Source organism: Panulirus ornatus, chromosome 30 (assembly GCF_036320965.1).
Source record: "Panulirus ornatus isolate Po-2019 chromosome 30, ASM3632096v1, whole genome shotgun sequence".
Lineage (NCBI taxonomy): Eukaryota > Metazoa > Arthropoda > Malacostraca > Decapoda > Palinuridae > Panulirus > Panulirus ornatus.
Window position 1 is genome coordinate 320,001 of NC_092253.1, and position 20,455 is coordinate 340,455.

Here is a 20,455-nt window from a genome sequence, read left to right on the forward strand (position 1 = left end):
TGTAAGGCATGTGTGCAAGTAGGAAGAGAGGAGGGTGATTAGTTCCAGTAAATGTCGGTCTGTGGTAAAGGTGCGTGATGTCCCCATGGTTGTTTTATTCTTTATGGATGGGGTGGTTAGGGAGGTAAATGCAAGAGTTTTGGAGAGAGGGGCAAGTATGCAGTCTGTTGGGGATGAGAGGACCTCGGAAGTGAGTCAGTTGTTGTTCGCCGATGATACAGCAATAGTGGCTGATTCGACTCAGAAACTGAAGTTGGTGACTGAATTTGGGAAAGTGTGTGAAGGGAGAAAGTTGAGAGTAAATGTGAATAAGAGCAAGTTTATTAGGTTCAGCAAGGTTGAAGGTCAAGTTAGTTGGTATGTAGGTTTGAACAGAGAAATATTAGAGGAACTGAAGTGTTTTAGATATCTGGGAGTGAACCTAGCAGCGAATGGAACCATGGAAGCAGAAGTGAGTTACAGGATGGGGGATGGGGCGAAAGTTCTGGGGGCAACGAAGAATTTGTGGAAAGAGAGAACGTTATCTCTGGGAGCAAAAACGCGTATGTTTGAAGGAATAGTAGCTCCAGCAATATTTTATGGTTGCGATGAATGGCTTTAGATAGGGTTGTATGGAGGAGGATGGATGTGTTGGAAATGAAATGTTTGAGGACAATATGCGGTGCGAGGTGGTTCGATTGAGTAAGTGATGAAAAGGTGGGAAAGAAGTGTGGAAATACAAAGAGTGTGGTTTAGAGATCAGAAGAGGATGTGATAAAATAGTTTGGACATATTGAGAGAGTGAGTGAGGAAAGGTTGACAAAGAGGGTATATATGTCAGACTTGGCAGGAACAAGGAGAAAGTGTTTGTTTTACATGCATATACATATACATATCAACATATACATATATATACACGTACACAGACATATACAAATATACACATGTATATATTCATAATTTCTTGCTTTTATCCATTCCTGGCTCCCCCACTCACTCACACACACACACACACACACACACACACACACACACACACACACACACAGAAATATGAGCTCTATTGCGATGGCAAGAAATAACATTAGAATCAAAATTCTTATAAGCACTTGTACTTATCTCTTAGCGAATGCACACTATTATGCGAATATTTACTTATTTCCCAGATGATGATGCAAGTCGTGAAACTAACTGCAAGCACAAGACAAACTCATCTAACAGCATCACGTTTACTTGCTCCCTCTGAACAAGGTGACACACACCCACTCCTTTTCCTCCAGATTAATTGAATCTAACGTATGGTACAGTTGAGAGCGAGGGTGCCTGTAAGTGGTGCAGGAGAATGATGTTCAATCATTGTTTAATGGAATCCGAGGGAAAACCTAATGCAGATAGGAAGGGGAAACATGGTTTGTGAGAAGGGTCTTAAATGCCAAGCCTGGGAGAGGAGGAACACGTGTGTGTTTGTGAAGAGAATGTATGGTGTATGTAAAGGCGTGAGTGTCTGGGGAGTGACTGTGTAGGTGTAGGGTTGTTGAAGTGAGGGAATAGGATGGTGTAGGTGGTGGTGGGGGTACATCTGACGGGTGTGTGGGTATGAGATTTCATAAGGGTATGTTGTGGTGTGAATGTGTATGCAACACACAAGAGAGAAATACAAGTCAGTTGATGTACATCGAAGAGACGAAGCTAGGACGCCATTTGGTAAACATGCGATTGTCCAAGACATACAACGAGCGTTCATAAACTTGTCATTTTACAAATTTTATCAACAATAAAGTTATCTAATTTGTATAAACAATCATATATATATATATATATATATATATATATATATATATATATATATATATATATATATATATATATATATATTTTTTTTTTTTTTTTTTTTTTTTATACTTTGTCGCTGTCTCCCGCGTCTGCGAGGTAGCGCAAGGAAACAGACGAAAGAAATGGCCCAACCCCCCCCCCATACACATGTACATACACATGTCCACACACGTGTATACATACCTACACAGCTTTCCATGGTCCACCCCAGAGGCCTAATATATATATATATATATATATATATATATATATATATATATATATATATATATATATATATTAGGGAGGTGAATGCAAGAGTTTTGGAAAGAGGGGCAAGTATGAAGTCTGTTGGGGATGAGAGAGCTTGGGAAGTGAGTCAGTTGTTGTTCGCTGATGATACAGCGCTGGTGGCTGATTCATGTGAGAAACTGCAGAAGCTGGTGACTGAGTTTGGTAAAGTGTGTGAAAGAAGAAAGTTAAGAGTAAATGTGAATAAGAGCAAGGTTATTAGGTACCGTAGGGTTGAGGGTCAAGTCAATTGGGAGGTGAGTTTGAATGGAGAAAAACTGGAGGAAGTGAAATGTTTTAGATATCTGGGAGTGGATCTGGCAGCGGATGGGAACATGGAAGCGGAAGTGGATCATAGGGTGGGGGAGGGGGCGAAAATTCTGGGAGCCTTGAAGAATGTGTGGAAGTCGAGAACATTATCTCGGAAAGCAAAAATGGGTATGTTTCAAGGAATAGTGGTTCCAACAATGTTGTATGGTTGCGAGGCGTGGACTATGGATAGAGTTGTGCGCAGGAGGATGGATGTGCTGGAAATGAGATGTTTGAGGACAATGTGTGGTGTGAGGTGGTTTGATCGAGTAAGTAACGTAAGGGTAAGAGAGATGTGTGGAAATAAAAAGAGCGTGGTTGAGAGAGCAGAAGAGTGTGTTTTGAAATGGTTTGGTCACATGGAGAGAATGAGTGAGGAAAGATTGACCAAGAGGATATATGTGTCGGAGGTGGAGGGAACGAGGAGAAGAGGGAGACCAAATTGGAGGTGGAAAGATGTAGTGAAAAAACAAAAAAAAAAAAAAAAAAAAAAAAAAATATATATATATATATATATATATATATATATATATATATATATATATATATATAGCATATACATATGTATATAATTGTTTTTTTTTTTTTTTCTTTGTCGCTGTCTCCCGCGTTTGCGAGGTAGCGCAAGGAAACAGACGAAAGAAATGGCCCAACCCACCCCCATACTCATGTATATACATACACGTCCACACACGCAAATATACATACCTACACAGCTTTCCATGGTTTACCCCAGACGCTTCACATGCCCTGATTCAATCCACTGACAGCACGTCAACCCCGGTATACCACATCGATCCAATTCACCCTATTCCTTGCCCTCCTTTCACCCTCCTGCATGTTCAGGCCCCGATCACACAAAATCTTTTTCACTCCATCTTTCCACCTCCAATTTGGTCTCCCACTTCTCCTCGTTCCCTCCACCTCCGACACATATATCCTCTTGATCAATCTTTCCTCACTCATTCTCTCCATGTGCCCAAACCATTTCAAAACACCCTCTTCTGCTCTCTCAACCACGCTCTTTTTATTTCCACACATCTCTCTTAACCTTACGTTACTTACTCGATCAAACCACCTCAAACCACACATTGTCCTCAAACATCTCATTTCCAGCACATCCATCCTCCTGCGCACAACTCTATCCATAGCCCACGCCTCGCAACCATACAACATTGTTGGAACCACTATTCCTTCAAACATACCCATTTTTGCTTTCCGAGATAATGTTCTCGACTTCCACACATTCTTCAAGGCTCCCAGGATTTTCGCCCCCTCCCCCACCCTATGATCCACTTCCGCTTCCATGGTTCCATCCGCTGCCAGATCCACTCCCAGATATCTAAAACACTTTACTTCATCCAGTTTTTCTCCATTCAAACTTATCTCCCAATTGACTTGACCCTCAACCCTACTGTACCTAATAACCTTGCTCTTATTCACATTTACTCTTAACTTTCTTCTTTCACACACTTTACCAAACTCAGTCACCAGCTTCTGCAGTTTCTCACATGAATCAGCCACCAGCGCTGTATCATCAGCGAACAACAACTGACTCACTTCCCAAGCTCTCTCATCCCCAACAGACTTCATACTTGCCCCTCTTTCCAAAACTCTTGCATTCATCTCCCTAACAACCCCATCCATAAACAAAATAAACAACCATGGAGACATCACACACCCCTGCCGCAAACCTACATTCACTGAGAACCAATCACTTTCCTCTCTTCCTACACGTACACATGCCTTACATCCTCGATAAAAACTTTTCACTGCTTCTAACAACTTGCCTCCCACACCATATATTCTTAATACCTTCCACAGAGCATCTCTATCAACTCTATCATATGCCTTCTCCAGATCCATAAATGCTACATACAAATCCATTTGCTTTTCTAAGTATTTCTCACATACATTCTTCAAAGCAAACACCTGATCCACACATCCTCTACCACTTCTGAAACCACACTGCTCTTCCCCAATCTGATGCTCTGTGCATGGCTTCACCCTCTCAATCCATACCCTCCCATATAATTTACCAGGAATACTCAACAAACTTATACCTCTGAAATTTGAGCACTCACTCTTATCCCCTTTGCCTTTGTACAATGGCACTATGCACGCATTTCGCCAATCCTCAGGCACCTCACCATGAGTCATACATACATTAAATAACCTTACCAACCAGTCAATAATACAGTCACCCCTCTTTTTTAATAAATTCCACTGCACTACCATCCAAACCTGCTGCCTTGCCGGCTTTCATCTTCCGCAAAGCTTTTACTACCTCTTCTCTGTTTACTAAATCATTTTCCCTAACCCTCTCACATTGCACACCACCTCGACCAAAACACCCTATATCTGCCACTCTATCATCAAACACATTCAACAAACCTTCAAAATACTCACTCCATCTCCTTCTCACATCACCAATACTTGTTATCACCTCCCCATTTGCGCCCTTCACTGAAGTTCCCATTTGCTCCCTTGTCTTACGCACTTTATTTACCTCCTTCCAGAAAATCTTTTTATTCTCCTTAAAATTCAATGATACTCTCTCACCCCAACTTTCATTTGCCCTCTTTTTCACCTCTTGCACCTTTCTCTTGACCTCCTGTCTCTTTCTTTTATACATCTCCCACTCAATTGCATTTTTTCTCTGCAAAAATCGTCCAAATGCCTCTCTCTTCTCTTTCACTAATAATCTTACTTCTTCATCCCACCACTCACTACCCTTTCTAATCAACCCACCTCCCACTCTTCTCATGCCACAAGCATCTTTTGCGCAATCCATCACTGATTCCCTAAATACATCCCATTCCTCCCTCACTCCCCTTACTTCCATTGTTCTCACCTTTTTCCATTCTGTACTCAGTCTCTCCTGGTACTTCCTCACGCAAGTCTCCTTCCCAAGCTCACTTACTCTCACCACCCTCTTCACCCCAACATTCACTCTTCTTTTCTGAAAACCTATACAAATCTTCACCTTAGCCTCCACAAGATAATGATCAGACATCCCTCCAGTTGCACCTCTCAGCACATTAACATCCAAAAGTCTCTTTTTCGCGCGCCTGTCAATTAACACGTAATCCAATAACGCTCTCTGGCCATCTCTCCTACTTACATACGTATACTTACGTATATCTCGCTTTTTAAACCAGGTATTCCCAATCACCAGTCCTTTTTCAGCACATAAATCTACAAGCTCTTCACCATTTCCATTTACAACACTGAACACCCCATGTATACCAATTATTCCCTCAACTGCCACATTACTCACCTTTGCATTCAAATATATATATATATTATATATATATATATATAATATATATATATATACATAGAATATATGTATATATATATATATATATATATATATATATATATATATATATATATATATATATATATATATATATATATATATATATATATATATATATATATATATATATATATATATATATGTATATATATATATATATATATATATATATATATATATATATATATATATATATATATATATATATATATATATATATATATCTTTTCTTTCAAAATATTCGCCATTTCCCGCATTAGCGAGGTAGCGTTAAGAACAGAGGACTGGGCCTTTGAGGGAATACCCTCACCTGGCCCAATTCTCTGTTCTTTCTTTTGGAAAATTAGAAAAAAACGAGAGGGGAGGATTTCCAGCCCCCCCGCTCCCTCCCCTTTTAGTCGCCTTCTACGACACGCAGGGAATACGTGGGAAGTATTCCTTCTCCCCTATCCCCAGGGAAAATATATATATATATATATATATATATATATATATATATATATATATATATATATATATATATATATATATATATATTATAGAATAGTGAAGTGTCTGGCTAAACCACTATCTAAGGCACTAGGATTCATCAGTGGCGCTCACTCATGAAATTCCTCGGACTTAATCAATGGACTGAAAGGCATGAATTTTGGTAATAAGAGACTCGTCAGCTTTGATGTAAATCTCTGTTTACGAATGTTTCAGTAGAAGGGGTAATGGAAGCTGTAAAAGTAGTTGTGGATAACTTGAATGATAATGATCTGCATGTACAGAAGTCAGATTATTTAAGATTAATTTCTCTTTGTGTTAAGTTTGGTGTATTCTCTTTTAATGATAATTAATATGGACAGCATTATGGCTTAGCCATGGGCAGTCGACTCTAGCAGCAATGGCAAGTTTATACATGAAGGTGCTCGAGGCAGATGAATATATGGGAATAATAGGAAGAAATGGTGAATGGATGAGGTATGTCGTTGATATATTTGTAATTGTACCCGAAATAATGGATATTGACAACACGTTGAGACTGAACAATGTTGATAAGCATATCCAGTTCACTGTAGAGTTAGAGAATGATTGCATATTGCCATTTCTGGACACTGTTATTCACAGGTAGCGCCAGGAACCATGAAAGAGAGAGAGTTCAAACGAAAATCAGTCTTGTAAAGCTAAGCAATAGTTGCAAAAATTATTAGGATGAGAAGAGATGGCAAATATAAGTCAAATACAACTTAAGAAACAAAAACTATTAAAATCATAGAGCACAGAGCACTTATTTCTGTCAAAGAGAAATGTATTAACATGTATCAGTAGTGACATTGCCAAACAAATAAGGGACATTAAGTTGCAAGTTTGATCTATTTGCAAAGAGCTGGATTAACCCACAAAATATCGGCAGTAATAACTTAAAAGTTATGTTGCTAGCTTTTCGCTAATTAAGCTAGTACAAAGGCTGTTGCAGTGGCTGACGGCGGAAGAGCCCTGAAAGCACTCTACTCATATATATATATATATATATATATATATATATATATATAGTTAAGAGTAAATGTGAATAAGAGGAAGGTTACTAGGTACAGTAGGGTTGAGGGTCAAGTCAATTGGGAGGTAAGTTTGAATGGAGAAAAACTGGAGGAAGTGAAGTGTTTTAGATATCTGGGAGTGGATCTGGCAGCGGATGGAACCATGGAAGCGGAAGTGAATCATTGGGTGGGGGAGGGGGCGAAAATTCTGGAAGCCTTGAAGAATGTGTGGAAGTCGAGAACATTATCTCGGAAAGCAAAAATGGGTATGTTTAAAGGAATAGTGGTTCCAACAATGTTGTATGGTTGCGAGGCGTGGGCTATGGATAGAGTTGTGCGCAGGAGGATGGATGTGCTGGAAATGAGATGTTTGAGGACAATGTGTGGTGTGAGGTGGTTTGATCGATTAAGTAACGTAAGGGTAAGAGAGATGTGTGGAAATAAAAAGAGCGTGGTTGAGAGAGCAGAAGAGGGTGTTTTGAAATGGTTTGGGCACATGGAGAGAATGAGTGAGGAAAGATTGACCAAGAGGATATATGTGTCGGAGGTGGAGGGAACGAGGAGAAGTGGGAGACCAAATTGGAGGTGGAAAGATGGAGTGAAAAAGATTTTGTGTGATCGGGGCCTGAACATGCAGGAGGGTGAAAGGAGGGCAAGGAATAGGGTGAATTGGATCGATGTGGTATATATATATATGTATATATATATATATATATATATATATATATATATATATATATATATATATATATATATATATATATATATATATATATATATATATATATATTTCTATGAGTCCACGGGGAAATGAAACATAAGTTCCCAAGTGCATTTTCGTGTAATAATCACATCATCAAGGGAGACACAAGAAAGAAATATAACGGTCAGTTAATAAACAACGAAGAGACGTAGCTAGGCCGCCTTTTAGTAAACAAGTAACTGCCCGAATGGAAGTAGGGTGCTTCCAAGCCTGAAAACTAGCTTATCATAAACTTATCATGTGGACAAGAAGGGAGATGTTAACAAATTTTATCAACAATAAAGTTATCCAGTTTGTATAGACCTTCACTGATATTAAGCTTACAATTCTTTGTGTATCTAATAATAGAAGATTCATTGATATTTCTCGTGGTACTGGAGTCAGAGTTAATGACAGAGATGGCATTACTCCAGTCATTACAATGACTATAGTTTTTAATGCAATTTCACAAGGCATTTGAGTCTTGTCCTGTTCTTATACTATATTTATGTTGCTTAAGTCTAACAGAAAGATCATTACCAGTCTGCCAACATAAAACTTATCACAATTTCTACATGGCACTTTATAGTTGCATCCAGCAGAACTTTCTGGTGAGTTCCTGATTGAGATTTTCTTTATCATATGTTGTTGCTGAAGGCAAGATTTACAATAAAGGATTTAAGCAACATAGGAAGTAATGTAAAACTATTATCAAAATGGAGAACTAAAAGGTTCCTGGTGTCAAGTGGAAGTTTAGATTCAACTCTATAAAATGATTTCTTTGCCGACCTAAGGGATTTGTCAATGAAAGATCTAGGATGCTTTAACGTGGATCCATGAGATATATATACATATATATATATATATATATATATATATATATATATATATATATATATATATATATATATATATATATATATATATATATATATATATATATATATTCCTATGAGTCCACGGGGAAAATGAAACACGAAAAGTTCCCAAGTGCACTTTCGTGTAATAATCACATCATCAGGGGAGACACAAGAGAGAAATATAACAGTCAGTTGATATACATCGAAGAGACGAAGCTAGGACGCCATTTGGTAAACATGTGATTGTCCAAAACGTTGGTTTTGGACAATCACATGTTTACCAAATGGCGTTCTAGCTTAAAATATTATCTCGGAAAGCAAAAATGGGTATGTTTGAAGGAATAGTGGTTCCAACAATGTTGTATGGTTGCGAGGCGTGGGCTATGGATAGAGTTGTGCGCAGGAGGGTGGATGTGCTGGAAATGAGATGTTTGAGGACAATATGTGGTGTGAGGTGGTTTGATCGAGTAAGTAATGTAAGGGTAAGAGAGATGTGTGGAAATAAAAAGGGTGTGGTTGAGAGAGCAGAAGAGGGTGTTTTGAAATGGTTTGGTCACATGGAGAGAATGAGTGAGGAAAGATTGACCAAGAGGATATATGTGTCAGAGGTGGAGGGACCGAGGAGAAGTGGGAGACCAAATTGGAGGTGGAAAGATGGAGTGAGAAAGATTTTGAGTGATCGGGGCCTGAACATGCAGGAGGGTGAAAGGCGTCCAAGGAATAGAGTGAATTGGAACGATGTGGTATACCAGGGTCGACGTGCTGTCAATGGATTGAAGCAGGGCATGTGAAGCGTCTGGGGTAAACCATGGAAAGTTCTGTGGGGCCTGGATGTGGAAAGGGAGCTGTGGTTTCAGTGCACTATTACATGACAGCTAGAGACTGAGTGTGAACGAATGGGGCCTTTGGTGTCTTTCCTAGCGCTACCTCGCACACATGAGGGGGGAGGGGGTTGTTATTCCATGTGTGGCGAGGTGGCGATGGGAACAAATAAAGGCAGACAGTATGAATTATGTACATGTGTATATATGTATATGTCTGTGTGTGCATAGATATGTGTACATTGAGATGTATAGGTATGTATATTTGCGTGTGTGGACGTGTATGTATATACATGTGTATGTGGGCTGGTTGGGCCACTCCTTCGTCTGTTTCCTTGCGCTACCTCGCAAGCGCGGGAGACAGCGACAAAAAAAAAAAAGATATATATATATATATATATATATATATATATATATATATATATATATATATATATATATATATATATTCTGGAAGAGAACACGGCCGGCAGTTTGGTATCTCGACGTCAAGAGGGCTGTGAGAGGAGGGAGCAGGGAGGTACCCGTAGGCGCAGCTGCCTCAACTAAGAAAAAATATCTTAGTTTATAGTTTTGCATATGAGCACGATGACACATGATTCATGTATTGTGTCCTTACCTTCCAGTATCGTGACGAATTATATGTTTTGTATTTTATACGATTGATCATAATATCCCAGACACGTTTTATGAGTCGCCTGCACCGCAACTACAATCTACTTCGTTTAGTTACAACGACACACCATCCCAAAGGTGACTTTCTCTCACGGTAAAGTCATTAGCAGGTGAAGTCCGATAAAACACACAAGCACACACATACATACACACACACACACACACACACACACACACACATATATATATATATATATATATATATATATATATATATATATATATATATATATATATATATATATATATATATATATATATATATTACAAATAGGAAAACAAATAGATTTGTATGTAGCATTTATGGATCAAGATAAGGCATATGATAGGGTAGATAGAGATGCTTTGTGGAAGGTTTTAAAGATATATGGTGTGGGAGGTAAGTTGCTAGAAGCATTAAAGAATTTTTACCATAGATGAAGGCATATCTACGAGTAGGAAGAGAGGAGAGGGATTGGTTCCCACTGAATGTTGGTTTGCGGCAGGGGTGCGTGATGTCCCCATGGATGTTTAATTTGATTATGGATGGTGTGGTTAAGGAGGTAAATGCAAGAGTTTTTGAGAGAGTGGCGAGTATGCAGTCTGTTGGGGATGAATGGGCCGATGATATAACTCTAGTGGATGCTTCAGGTGATAAACTGCAGAAGTTGGTAAATGAGTTTGGAAAAATGTGTGAAAGGAGACAGTTGAGAGTAAATGTGAATAAGAGCAATGTCATTAGGTTCAGTAGGGTTAAGAGACAAGTGAATAGGGATGTAAGTTTGAATGGAGAAAAACTGGGGGAAGTGAAGTGTTTTAGACATCTGGGAGTGGATTTAGCAGCGGATGGAACCATGGAAGCGGAAGTAAACCACATGGTGGGGGAGGGGGCGAAGGTTCGGGGAGCGATGAAGAATGTGCGGGAGAAGAGAACGTTATCTAGGAGAGCAAAAATAGGTATGTTTAAAGGAATAGTAGTTCCAACAATGATAAATGGTTGCGAGGCATGGGCTATAGATACGGTTGTACGGAGGAGCGTGGATGTGTTGGAAATGAAATGTTTTAGGTCAATATGTGGTGTGAGGTGGTTTGATCGGGTAAGTAATGAAAGGTTGAGAGAGATGTTACGAAATAAAAACAGCGTGGTAGAGAGAGCAGAAGAGGGTGTGTTCAAATAATTTGGACATATGGAGAGAATGAATGAGGAAAGACTGCCAAAGAGGATATATGTGTAAGAGGTGAAGGGAACAAGGAGAAGTGGGAGACAAAATTAGAGGTGGAAGGATGGAGTGAAAAAGAATTTGAGCGATGGAAGCCTGGATATACAGGAGGGTGAGAGGCGTGCAAGGAATAGGGTGAATTGGAATGATGTGGAATACCGTGGTCGACGTACTGCCATTGGACTGAATCAGGGAATATGAAACGTCTGGGGTAAACCATGGAAAGGTCAGTGGAGCCTGGATGTGGAAAGGGAGCTGTGGTTTCGGTGCATTACACGTGGCAGCTAGAGACTGAATGTAAACGAATGTTGCGTTTTTTATCTTTTCTTGTGTACAAGGTGAGGAACTGATCCCCAAAACCCAAATGAGACCTAAACTTCTGGAGTCACCAGGTAATCAGTTAACGAGTTGCCTCAGTGTTTATCACCCAAATTTTACGAAAATTCTTAACTAAGACTTTATTAATAATGTTAAGGCCAGCTCTGAAAATTGACTCCTAACTTGTGTCATATATCATGAAGAAGAGAGTGATATTTGATGACCATGAGGCTGTAGTTACAGGTTTTCCCAGTATCAACTCTTACATTCTTACCAATATTTTACAAAATGATTAGTCTCTATATCGACAGCAAAACATGATAACATTCCACCCAGTGTATATGAGAATTCCTAAATTGCGACTTCTTTGTTTATCCTTCAATTGCATTATCTTAAGCAATTCTACGATATGTTTTGACTATAGATATTTTTTCCTGTCTTGTAAGTAATCTGCTCACAATCGTAAGCATGAAGGTCACAAATTAACACAGATTTCGATTTACTGCACAAAGTAAGCTTTCTCAATTCACTGTCACTGTCACATAACAAGCAGCTTCTTTTTCTGAGGAGGATAGTGTATGTGTGTGTGTGTGTGTGTGTGTGTGTGTGTGTGTGTGTGTGTGTGTGTGTGTGTTGTCATGTCGACACCAGTATGCGACCATTTACATACACCATAAACACCACTACCACCATGGAAGCCAGCACATGCTGTGATAGACCCGAGCTAAACCCCCAGTATCGTCAAAGCATCAAATGAAACACATAAAACTTGACCATGACCCTAGTGAAGCTACATTAAACGCACACTATATATCCTCTGACTTTGTCATGAGTTTGTAATCAGTAGGAACTAAAGTCGAAGGTAAACAAAATAGGATATCAAAGCCAAATGAACCTTATCATGATATCTGCAGCGTGTTGACGTTCGTAGTGGGTAGACGATAGGTTTGCAGTCATATCATTCTTTTTTCAACAATTTATCTATTCTACTATTGATCTATATAAACTCTCAGAAACTACAACCATTCATGTATATACCTTTAAATGTTCTTTAGTATGACATTTCAACACGAAAAAACTATAACCCTAGCTAAAAATAGTTTCTAATAGATGCTGTCAGCAGGTTTGGTATCATGGTATTATAGGGTGAAGTTATCTACCGTCTATGCTTTTGATATCACGGTATTATAGGATGAAGATATGTACCATCCATACACTTGTTATCATGGTATCATAGGGTGAAGTTATCTACCGTCCACAACACCTGTGCAGATTCTTTTACCTCTAGTGACCCCAGGGATTGTTTCGTGAACCCAGGGATTGTTTGATGACCCCATGAATTGTTTGGTGACCCTATGGATTGTTTGGTGACCCCATGGACTGTTTGGTAACCCCGTGGATTGATTCTGATTTTCTCGCAATTTAGCCTGTTTACACGATCTATCTTTATTCTTGTTCTTTACCTTTTATTCGTTTTTTCTTCTACCCATTTTTCCTATCTTCATTTTTCTTGCATGTATTACTTCTATCTATGTTCGTCTGTGTTATTTTCATTTTCATTTTTAATGTTATTAGCTTTTTCCTGATTAGCCATATCTTTCTGTGGAGGCTGCGACTAGATATTTTTTCACTTTATTCTAGATTAAACAATCTTATTGTCCGTTCATTTTTTTCACTTATTCATTATGATACACAGATTTCAGGATATTTTTGTTTTGCTCCCTCCTACATATGTATCTGTAATTTTGCTGTTAAATTTGTTCTGTTTCTTGTTCGTTTGTTTACTATTTCTTCTATATCATTATCTTCCTTGCTTAACCTTCAGGTAAGTCTCATAATTCATATTTTCCTCGATATCGCTTTCACGTCTAACCTTATTTTATCTTAGATCTTCTTGCCGCTCTCAGCGTGATGGTTGTTATCGATCATTGTTTTTCCTACTTTCTCTATTCAAACCTTTGTATACGTAGCCTGATGGCAAGTAGTGGCATTTCAACCATGCCATTAGAGTAGCCAAACAATAAAGACAATTTTTTTTTCTTTTACCACGTTAGAAATACACGAAAAGTGATTCTAGACAAAGACAAAAATTTGCACTTAGGTGAAAGGACAGAGGAAGCCAGAGCCTCCTACTCTGTGTTTTGATACATTCTGCTTAGTTTCTTTCTGATATGTCTATATGTATAAATAAACCATTGCAAACACTCCAACATCCCACCAAATGGTCATTTATATCATAAAGTGTTGTTTGTCAAGTAACGTTATCAAGATGATTTTATAGAATTCTCTAGGGACTTTGCGCATCTGTAGTACACATTTTTTTTATTTTTGTATCAAATACAGTATCTTAAACATCAAGAACTTTGCAAGGAAAATTTTGATATTTTTGTCTCACGATAAAAATTAGTGGTTATTGCTCATTTAATTTTCATTCTTAATATTCAAGTCCTTAGATTTTTATAATAAAAACAAAATTTGCCCAGAAATTAAAACTAGATCGTACGGAAGATGCAAGATTCCTCAGATTTAATTGCGACTATTTCCTTCACGATTATTTTCCTTTCATTACCTTCCCAAATTCACTTCCCAGGTACAAGATGACGGCCTCGCCCGCTAGCGTGGATACCACTGGGTGTGATGGTGTGGGCGTAAGCGTCAAGAAGGGAGTAGGGGGCTGGCAAGGAGGCAGGAAAACCACGCCCATGGCCATTGGTTGCCCCACCTCCTGGATGATCAAGATTCTCCTCCTCTTCCTCCTAACTCAACCAATCCTCATCAGGTAAGTTCATTATCATATTCTTATTCAAGGTGCGATCACTGATGTACCAGAGAAACTCAGAGATGAATGCATAACACGATCACTGATGTACCAGAGACACTCAGAGATGAAGGCATAACACGATCACTGATGTACCGAGACACTCAGAGATGAAAGCATAACACGATCACTGATGTACCAGAGACACTCGGAGATGAAGGCATAACACGATACAGCTTTTGAATGATACAATCATTCAGTGATAGCTATTTAGCTTGTATTCTCTGATGTCGTCATACATCGATATACACATCCTTTGCAAAATATGATGTCAAAAACACGAACAATGAAGCGTAAATATTCACTGATACAGTTTCTTTCATAAACTACGCAGTATAAATCTTCAAAGTTCCACACTTTGTAAAATCACATCCAATGGTCATCTATGGTATACATAGAGTGATATGCTTCATAACAAATAGTTCGCCAAGTTCCTTTGCTTAGCAACTTAAATTTATCATCTTAAGGGTGTGATAGATGCTTATCATAGACACAAAAGTTCCAGACTAATTGGTGTTGTTCAGTCCTTCAGTTCCACATCTCCATCATTCCTTGCTTCTTCAGATTTGTAAGTCCTCTGTTCAATTATCTTGCCTATCTTCTTCAGTTCCTTTCTTCCTTCCTTTTTCTCAATCTCTCCTGTCTTTCCATTCGTCCCTTTTGCTCCTCTCCTTTCCTCTTTCCCACAATTTTTATCATCTTTTCTTCAATTCCTTCTTGCCTTTCCTACCTCTCTACATCTTCACTCTACTCTCTCCGTGCCCACTCACCTTTCCAACGTTTTACCCTCCATGCAGAGCAACTAGGAATATAATCAACCCAGGAACACATCTGGAAAAGTACACAATGCACTCTCTCCTCGAAATTAAATAGCCCTTAGGCTCATCCCTCAAATGACGTCACAGACTTTAGCGCTCTCGCCTAAGGGGCAACAGACCACAATTGTTGGTTGGACCAGGAGATTGACTTCTTTATTTGCAGAAGAGGCTCTTTCTCTGACGTCTGACGTTCTTTCTCTGACTTTCTTCATAGGGCATTGGAAGACTATGATGAAGGGTTGGCACGAAATGGTTGCAGGTGAACCAGGAGAGCTAGGTGTCGCTGGGGGAAAGGCAGGAGGTAGCTTCAGGGAAACCATTGAAGCTAGATGTCTCTAGGGGGAGAGTGGGAGGTAGCTGCAGGGGGACCAGGTAGCTAGATGTTGCTGTGGAAGGCAGGAGTCAGATCCAGGGAAACAAGGGGCGCTAAATGTCGCAGAGGGAGGGTACAGGGAAACCAGGAGAACTAGATATCGATGGTGTGATAGCAAGGATGTGTGTGTGTGTGTGTGTGTGTGTGTGTGTGTGTGTGTGTGTGTGTGTGTGTGTGTGTGTGTGTGTGTGTGTGTGTGTGTGTGTGTGTGTGTGTGTGTGTGTGTGTGTGTGTGTGTGTGTGTGTGCGTTTATGGGTGTGCAAGCACCGATTTGGATTGTGCAGGGTGGGAGTTCGACACCCATGGGTCCCATGTCTCGAACTTTCATTATCACACAACATTTCTTAATTTGTGTAAGTTGTCCACATTCACTGTTTCATAACACAGTTTATTCCCTTCATCAACCATAAGTATGCCTGATTTAAACACACTTGTACCACGTGATTTCACTGATTTTAGGTTAAGACTGGGTAGGTCAGGTGAAGATCAGTTAAACACTTGTTTAACCAAAATGTGAACGAATATTATTTCTAAGACCACATCGTAGCTAATCACATGTAGCTAAACTAAAATTACTCAGTCACAAACAAAGCAAACCAAACATAATCGCGTCTAACGTGAATTGTATAAAGTAAGGTGGGCTAAGTTAAGCTTGCAAACGATATTGTGTGACGCGTTCTCCCGATAACACAGAGACAGAAGGGCACTATCACTAGCAGGTGTTTCAGAAGATTACAGAGAGTGAGATTAGTAAGATTATAGTTGATTGCACATTTGCTGCAACTGCGCTAGTGATGTGATTGAGAATTGTTGAGTAGCGTGAATATGGGTCTTTCATATTCCAGAGACTATCGCTATGTTGAGTATATGTGGGTTGGTATGTTCGTATAGTGTCTATGGAAATTGGATCAATTACTCAAGATTATTTTTGTTTTATAATACTGTAGCTTAGAGAGTACAAAGACTTAATTTCCTTTAATGATATTTATGTTATGCGTATATGATTACTCTTCGTGAATTACAGAGATTTCTGTACCTGGTCTCTTAACCTAAAGTATATGTCATGACTATACCTCCTACACACACACACACACACGCACACACACAATAACAAAGAAGACACAATGTCTGCTGACAAGAACTAGAAGTACGTTGAAGTACATGAATATCAACTTCCAGCTTACGTTGGCGGCAAAGATGGTACCAGAATTAAGGGAGCTAAATTTCTAAACTAGCTTGATGACTTATATAGTTAGTCCAGAGTAAGATGACAGCATAAAAGAAGTTTAAAAAGTTGTGTTTTAAACTTAGAATTTGGGTATATATATATATATATATATATATATATATATATATATATATATATATATATATATATATATATATATCATTTTGCTTTGTCGCTGTCTCCCGCGTTTGCGAGGTAGCGCAAGGAAACAGACGAAAGAAATGGCCCAACCCACCCCATACACATGTATATACATACACGACCACACACGCAAATATACATACCCATATATCTCAATGTACACATATATATACACACACAGACACATACATATATACACATGCACACAATTCACACTGTCTGCCTTTATTCATTCCCATCGCCACCTCGCCACACATGGAATAACATCCCCCTCCCTCCTCATGTGTCCGAGGTAGCGCTAGGAAAAGACAACAAAGGCCCCATTCGTTCACACTCAGTCTCTAGCTGTCATGCAATAATGCCCGAGAACACAGCTCCCTTTCCACATCCAGGCCCCACAGAACTTTCCATGGTTTACCCCAGACGCTTCACATGCCCTGCTTCAATCCATTGACAGCGCGTCGACCCCGGTATACCACATCGATCCGGTTCACTCTATTCCTTGCCCGCCTTTCACCCTCCTGCATGTTCAGGCTCCGATCACTCAAAACCTTTTTCACTCCATCTTTCCACCTCCAATTTGGTCTCCCACTTCTCCTCGTTCCCTCCACCTCCGACACATATATCCTCTTGGTCAATCTTTCCTCACTCATTCTCTCCATGCGACCAAACCATTTCAAAACACCCTCTTCTGCTCTCTCAACCACGCTCTTTTTATTTCCACACATCTCTCTTACCCTTACATTACTTACCACTCTGTGGAAGGTATTAAGAATATATGGTGTGGGAGGCAAGTTGTTAGAAGCAGTGAAAAGTTTTTATCGAGGATGTAAGGCATGTGTACGTGTAGGAAGAGAGGAAAGTGATTGGTTCTCAGTGAATGTAGGTTTGCGGCAGGGGCGTGTGATGTCTCCATGGCTGTTTAATTTGTTTATGGATGGGGTTGTTAGGGAGGTGAATGCAAGAGTTTTGGAAAGAGGGGCAAGTATGAAGTCTGTTGGGGATGAGAGAGCTTGGGAAGTGAGTCAGTTGTTGTTCGCTGATGATACAGCGCTGGTGGCTGATTCATGTGAGAAACTGCAGAAGCTGGTGACTGAGTTTGGTAAAGTGTGTGAAAAAAGAAAGTTAAGAGTAAATGTGAATAAGAGCAAGGTTATTAGGTACAGTAGGGTTGAGGGTCAAGTCAATTGGGAGGTAAGTTTGAATGGAGAAAAACTGGAGGATGTAAAGTGTTTTAGATATCTGGGAGTGGATCTGGCAGGGGATGGAACCATGGAAGCGGAAGTGAATCATAGGGTGGGGGAGGGGACGAAAATTCTGGGAGCCTTGAAGAATGTGTGGAAGTCGAGAACATTATCTCGGAAAGCAAAAATGGGTATGTTTGAAGGAATAGTGGTTCCAACAATGTTGTATGGTTGCGAGGCGTGGGCTATGGATAGAGTTGTACGCAGGAGGGTGGATGTGCTGGAAATGAGATGTCTGAAGACAATATGTGGTGTGAGGTGGTTTGATCGAGTAAGTAATGAAAAGGTAAGAGAGATGTGTGGTAATAAAAAGGATGTGGTTGAGAGAGCAGAAGAGGGTGTTTTGAAATGGTTCGGGCACATGGAGAGAATGAGTGAGGAAAGATTGACCAAGAGGATATATGTGTCGGAGGTGGAGGGAACGAGGAGAAGAGGGAGACCAAATTGGAGGTGGAAAGATGGAGTGAAAAGGATTTTGTGTGATCGGGGCCTGAACATGCAGGAGGGTGAAAGGAGGGCAAGGAATAGAGTGAATTGGAGCGATGTGGTATACCGGGGTTGACGTGCTGTCAGTGGATTGAATCAAGGCATGTGAAGCGTCTGGGGTAAACCATGGAAAGCTGTGTAGGTATGTATATTTGCGTGTGTGGACGTATGTATATACATGTGTATGGGGGTGGGTTGGGCCATTTCTTTTCGTCTGTTTCCTTGCGCTACCTCGCAAACGCGGGAGACAGCGACAAAGAAAAAGAAAAAAAAAATGATAATGATAAAGGAACATGCATATTCTCAGTGGCGCCTCAGCGGTAATGTACCTAGTGGTGCTGACTACTGATCCATAAGCCCAGGTTCGATTCCCGGGACTGGCACACGACACAGTGCACTCAGCTGATCAGCCATCTGCTTGGTATATAATTGGGTGATAAATTCAGATGAGGTGAAACATCACTTGTGAAACGTCCAGCCAACCGACAGCTTGTAATTCAGCTCGAGTTAACGCAGTGGTGTCTATGTCCGTAGACTTGGCCTTCACTGACGGGCGGGTGAGTCTACCATGGGTTGGTATTCTCTTTTTACCTTACCTAAGAACACAAAAAATAAAGATTTCTGAGACCAAGACAGTTTCTGGTTTCCATCTTTCTCCAAAAACTCTGGTAATATTTTAATTGAGAATGAAATATCTATATGAAAAAACATTTTTTTTAGTGGAGTCGCTGGGGGGAAGAAGCTTGTGGTTAGAAGGCATGCTTAATAGGAACTTTCTGGAGCACCGCCCTTACCAGCAACAGCTAATGGTCAGATGAACACGACACAGAAAGCTGACCTGCTAAATGTGATGAAACACGGTAACTTATCTCTTCCAGAGACTTCCAGTTCATGTGCTTGTAGCTATGGTTACAATGCTACTTCAGAAGCAGCCACACACTGGTTTAAGAAGCATACACCACAAGCTGAAACTGTAGACAGCTAGAAATTGAATCTATCGAGTTCTTCAGGAGGGAAAGGCGCTCTGAAAAGACGCCAGTACGATACATCATCCATTGACCCCACATTCTCCTGTCAGCTCACGTTTACGGGACAAACTTGTAATCGATAAGACTGTCAATCTTACAAGATATCTATCTGGATTTACGTAAAAAAGAAGTAGTGAACTGCAGACTGATTCTCCCTGCATAACAGCAAATGCTCCCGATAAGACGATGTTGGTTGTCTGCCGAGATAAAGACGGACTTGTTATGCCCAGACATTTTCTGTCAGTAAAAACAATAGGCTTGGAAAATATCTGGGAGAGTCAGGAAGATGAAATACTGTCCTGTGCATGACAGAGCTGACGGGTTGTCATAGACAAAAAGGACAAACTTAATCGAAAAATTCAAAGGTGAAAAGGAAACTTGACGGCCATCTTGCGGCAAATAGAATATACTTTCGTAACTGTTTTTTTCATTTACATATTTTTTCTTGCTGTTGCGTTAGGAGA

General features: G+C 39.8%; 1 protein-coding gene across 2 annotated transcripts in view; it reads left to right on the plus strand.

Annotated features, from left to right (window-relative positions):
- The window catches only part of LOC139758549 (glycine receptor subunit alpha-2-like), a 163,331-nt gene that overhangs the window by 75,150 nt on the left and 67,726 nt on the right, over positions 1 to 20,455 (plus strand). For both annotated transcript variants that reach the window (XM_071680069.1, XM_071680070.1), the window contains exon 3: positions 14,445 to 14,633. In XM_071680069.1, coding sequence (XP_071536170.1) covers positions 14,452 to 14,633 — 182 coding nt within the window. In that variant the 5' untranslated portion in view covers positions 14,445 to 14,451. The remainder of the gene's footprint in view (positions 1 to 14,444; positions 14,634 to 20,455) is intronic.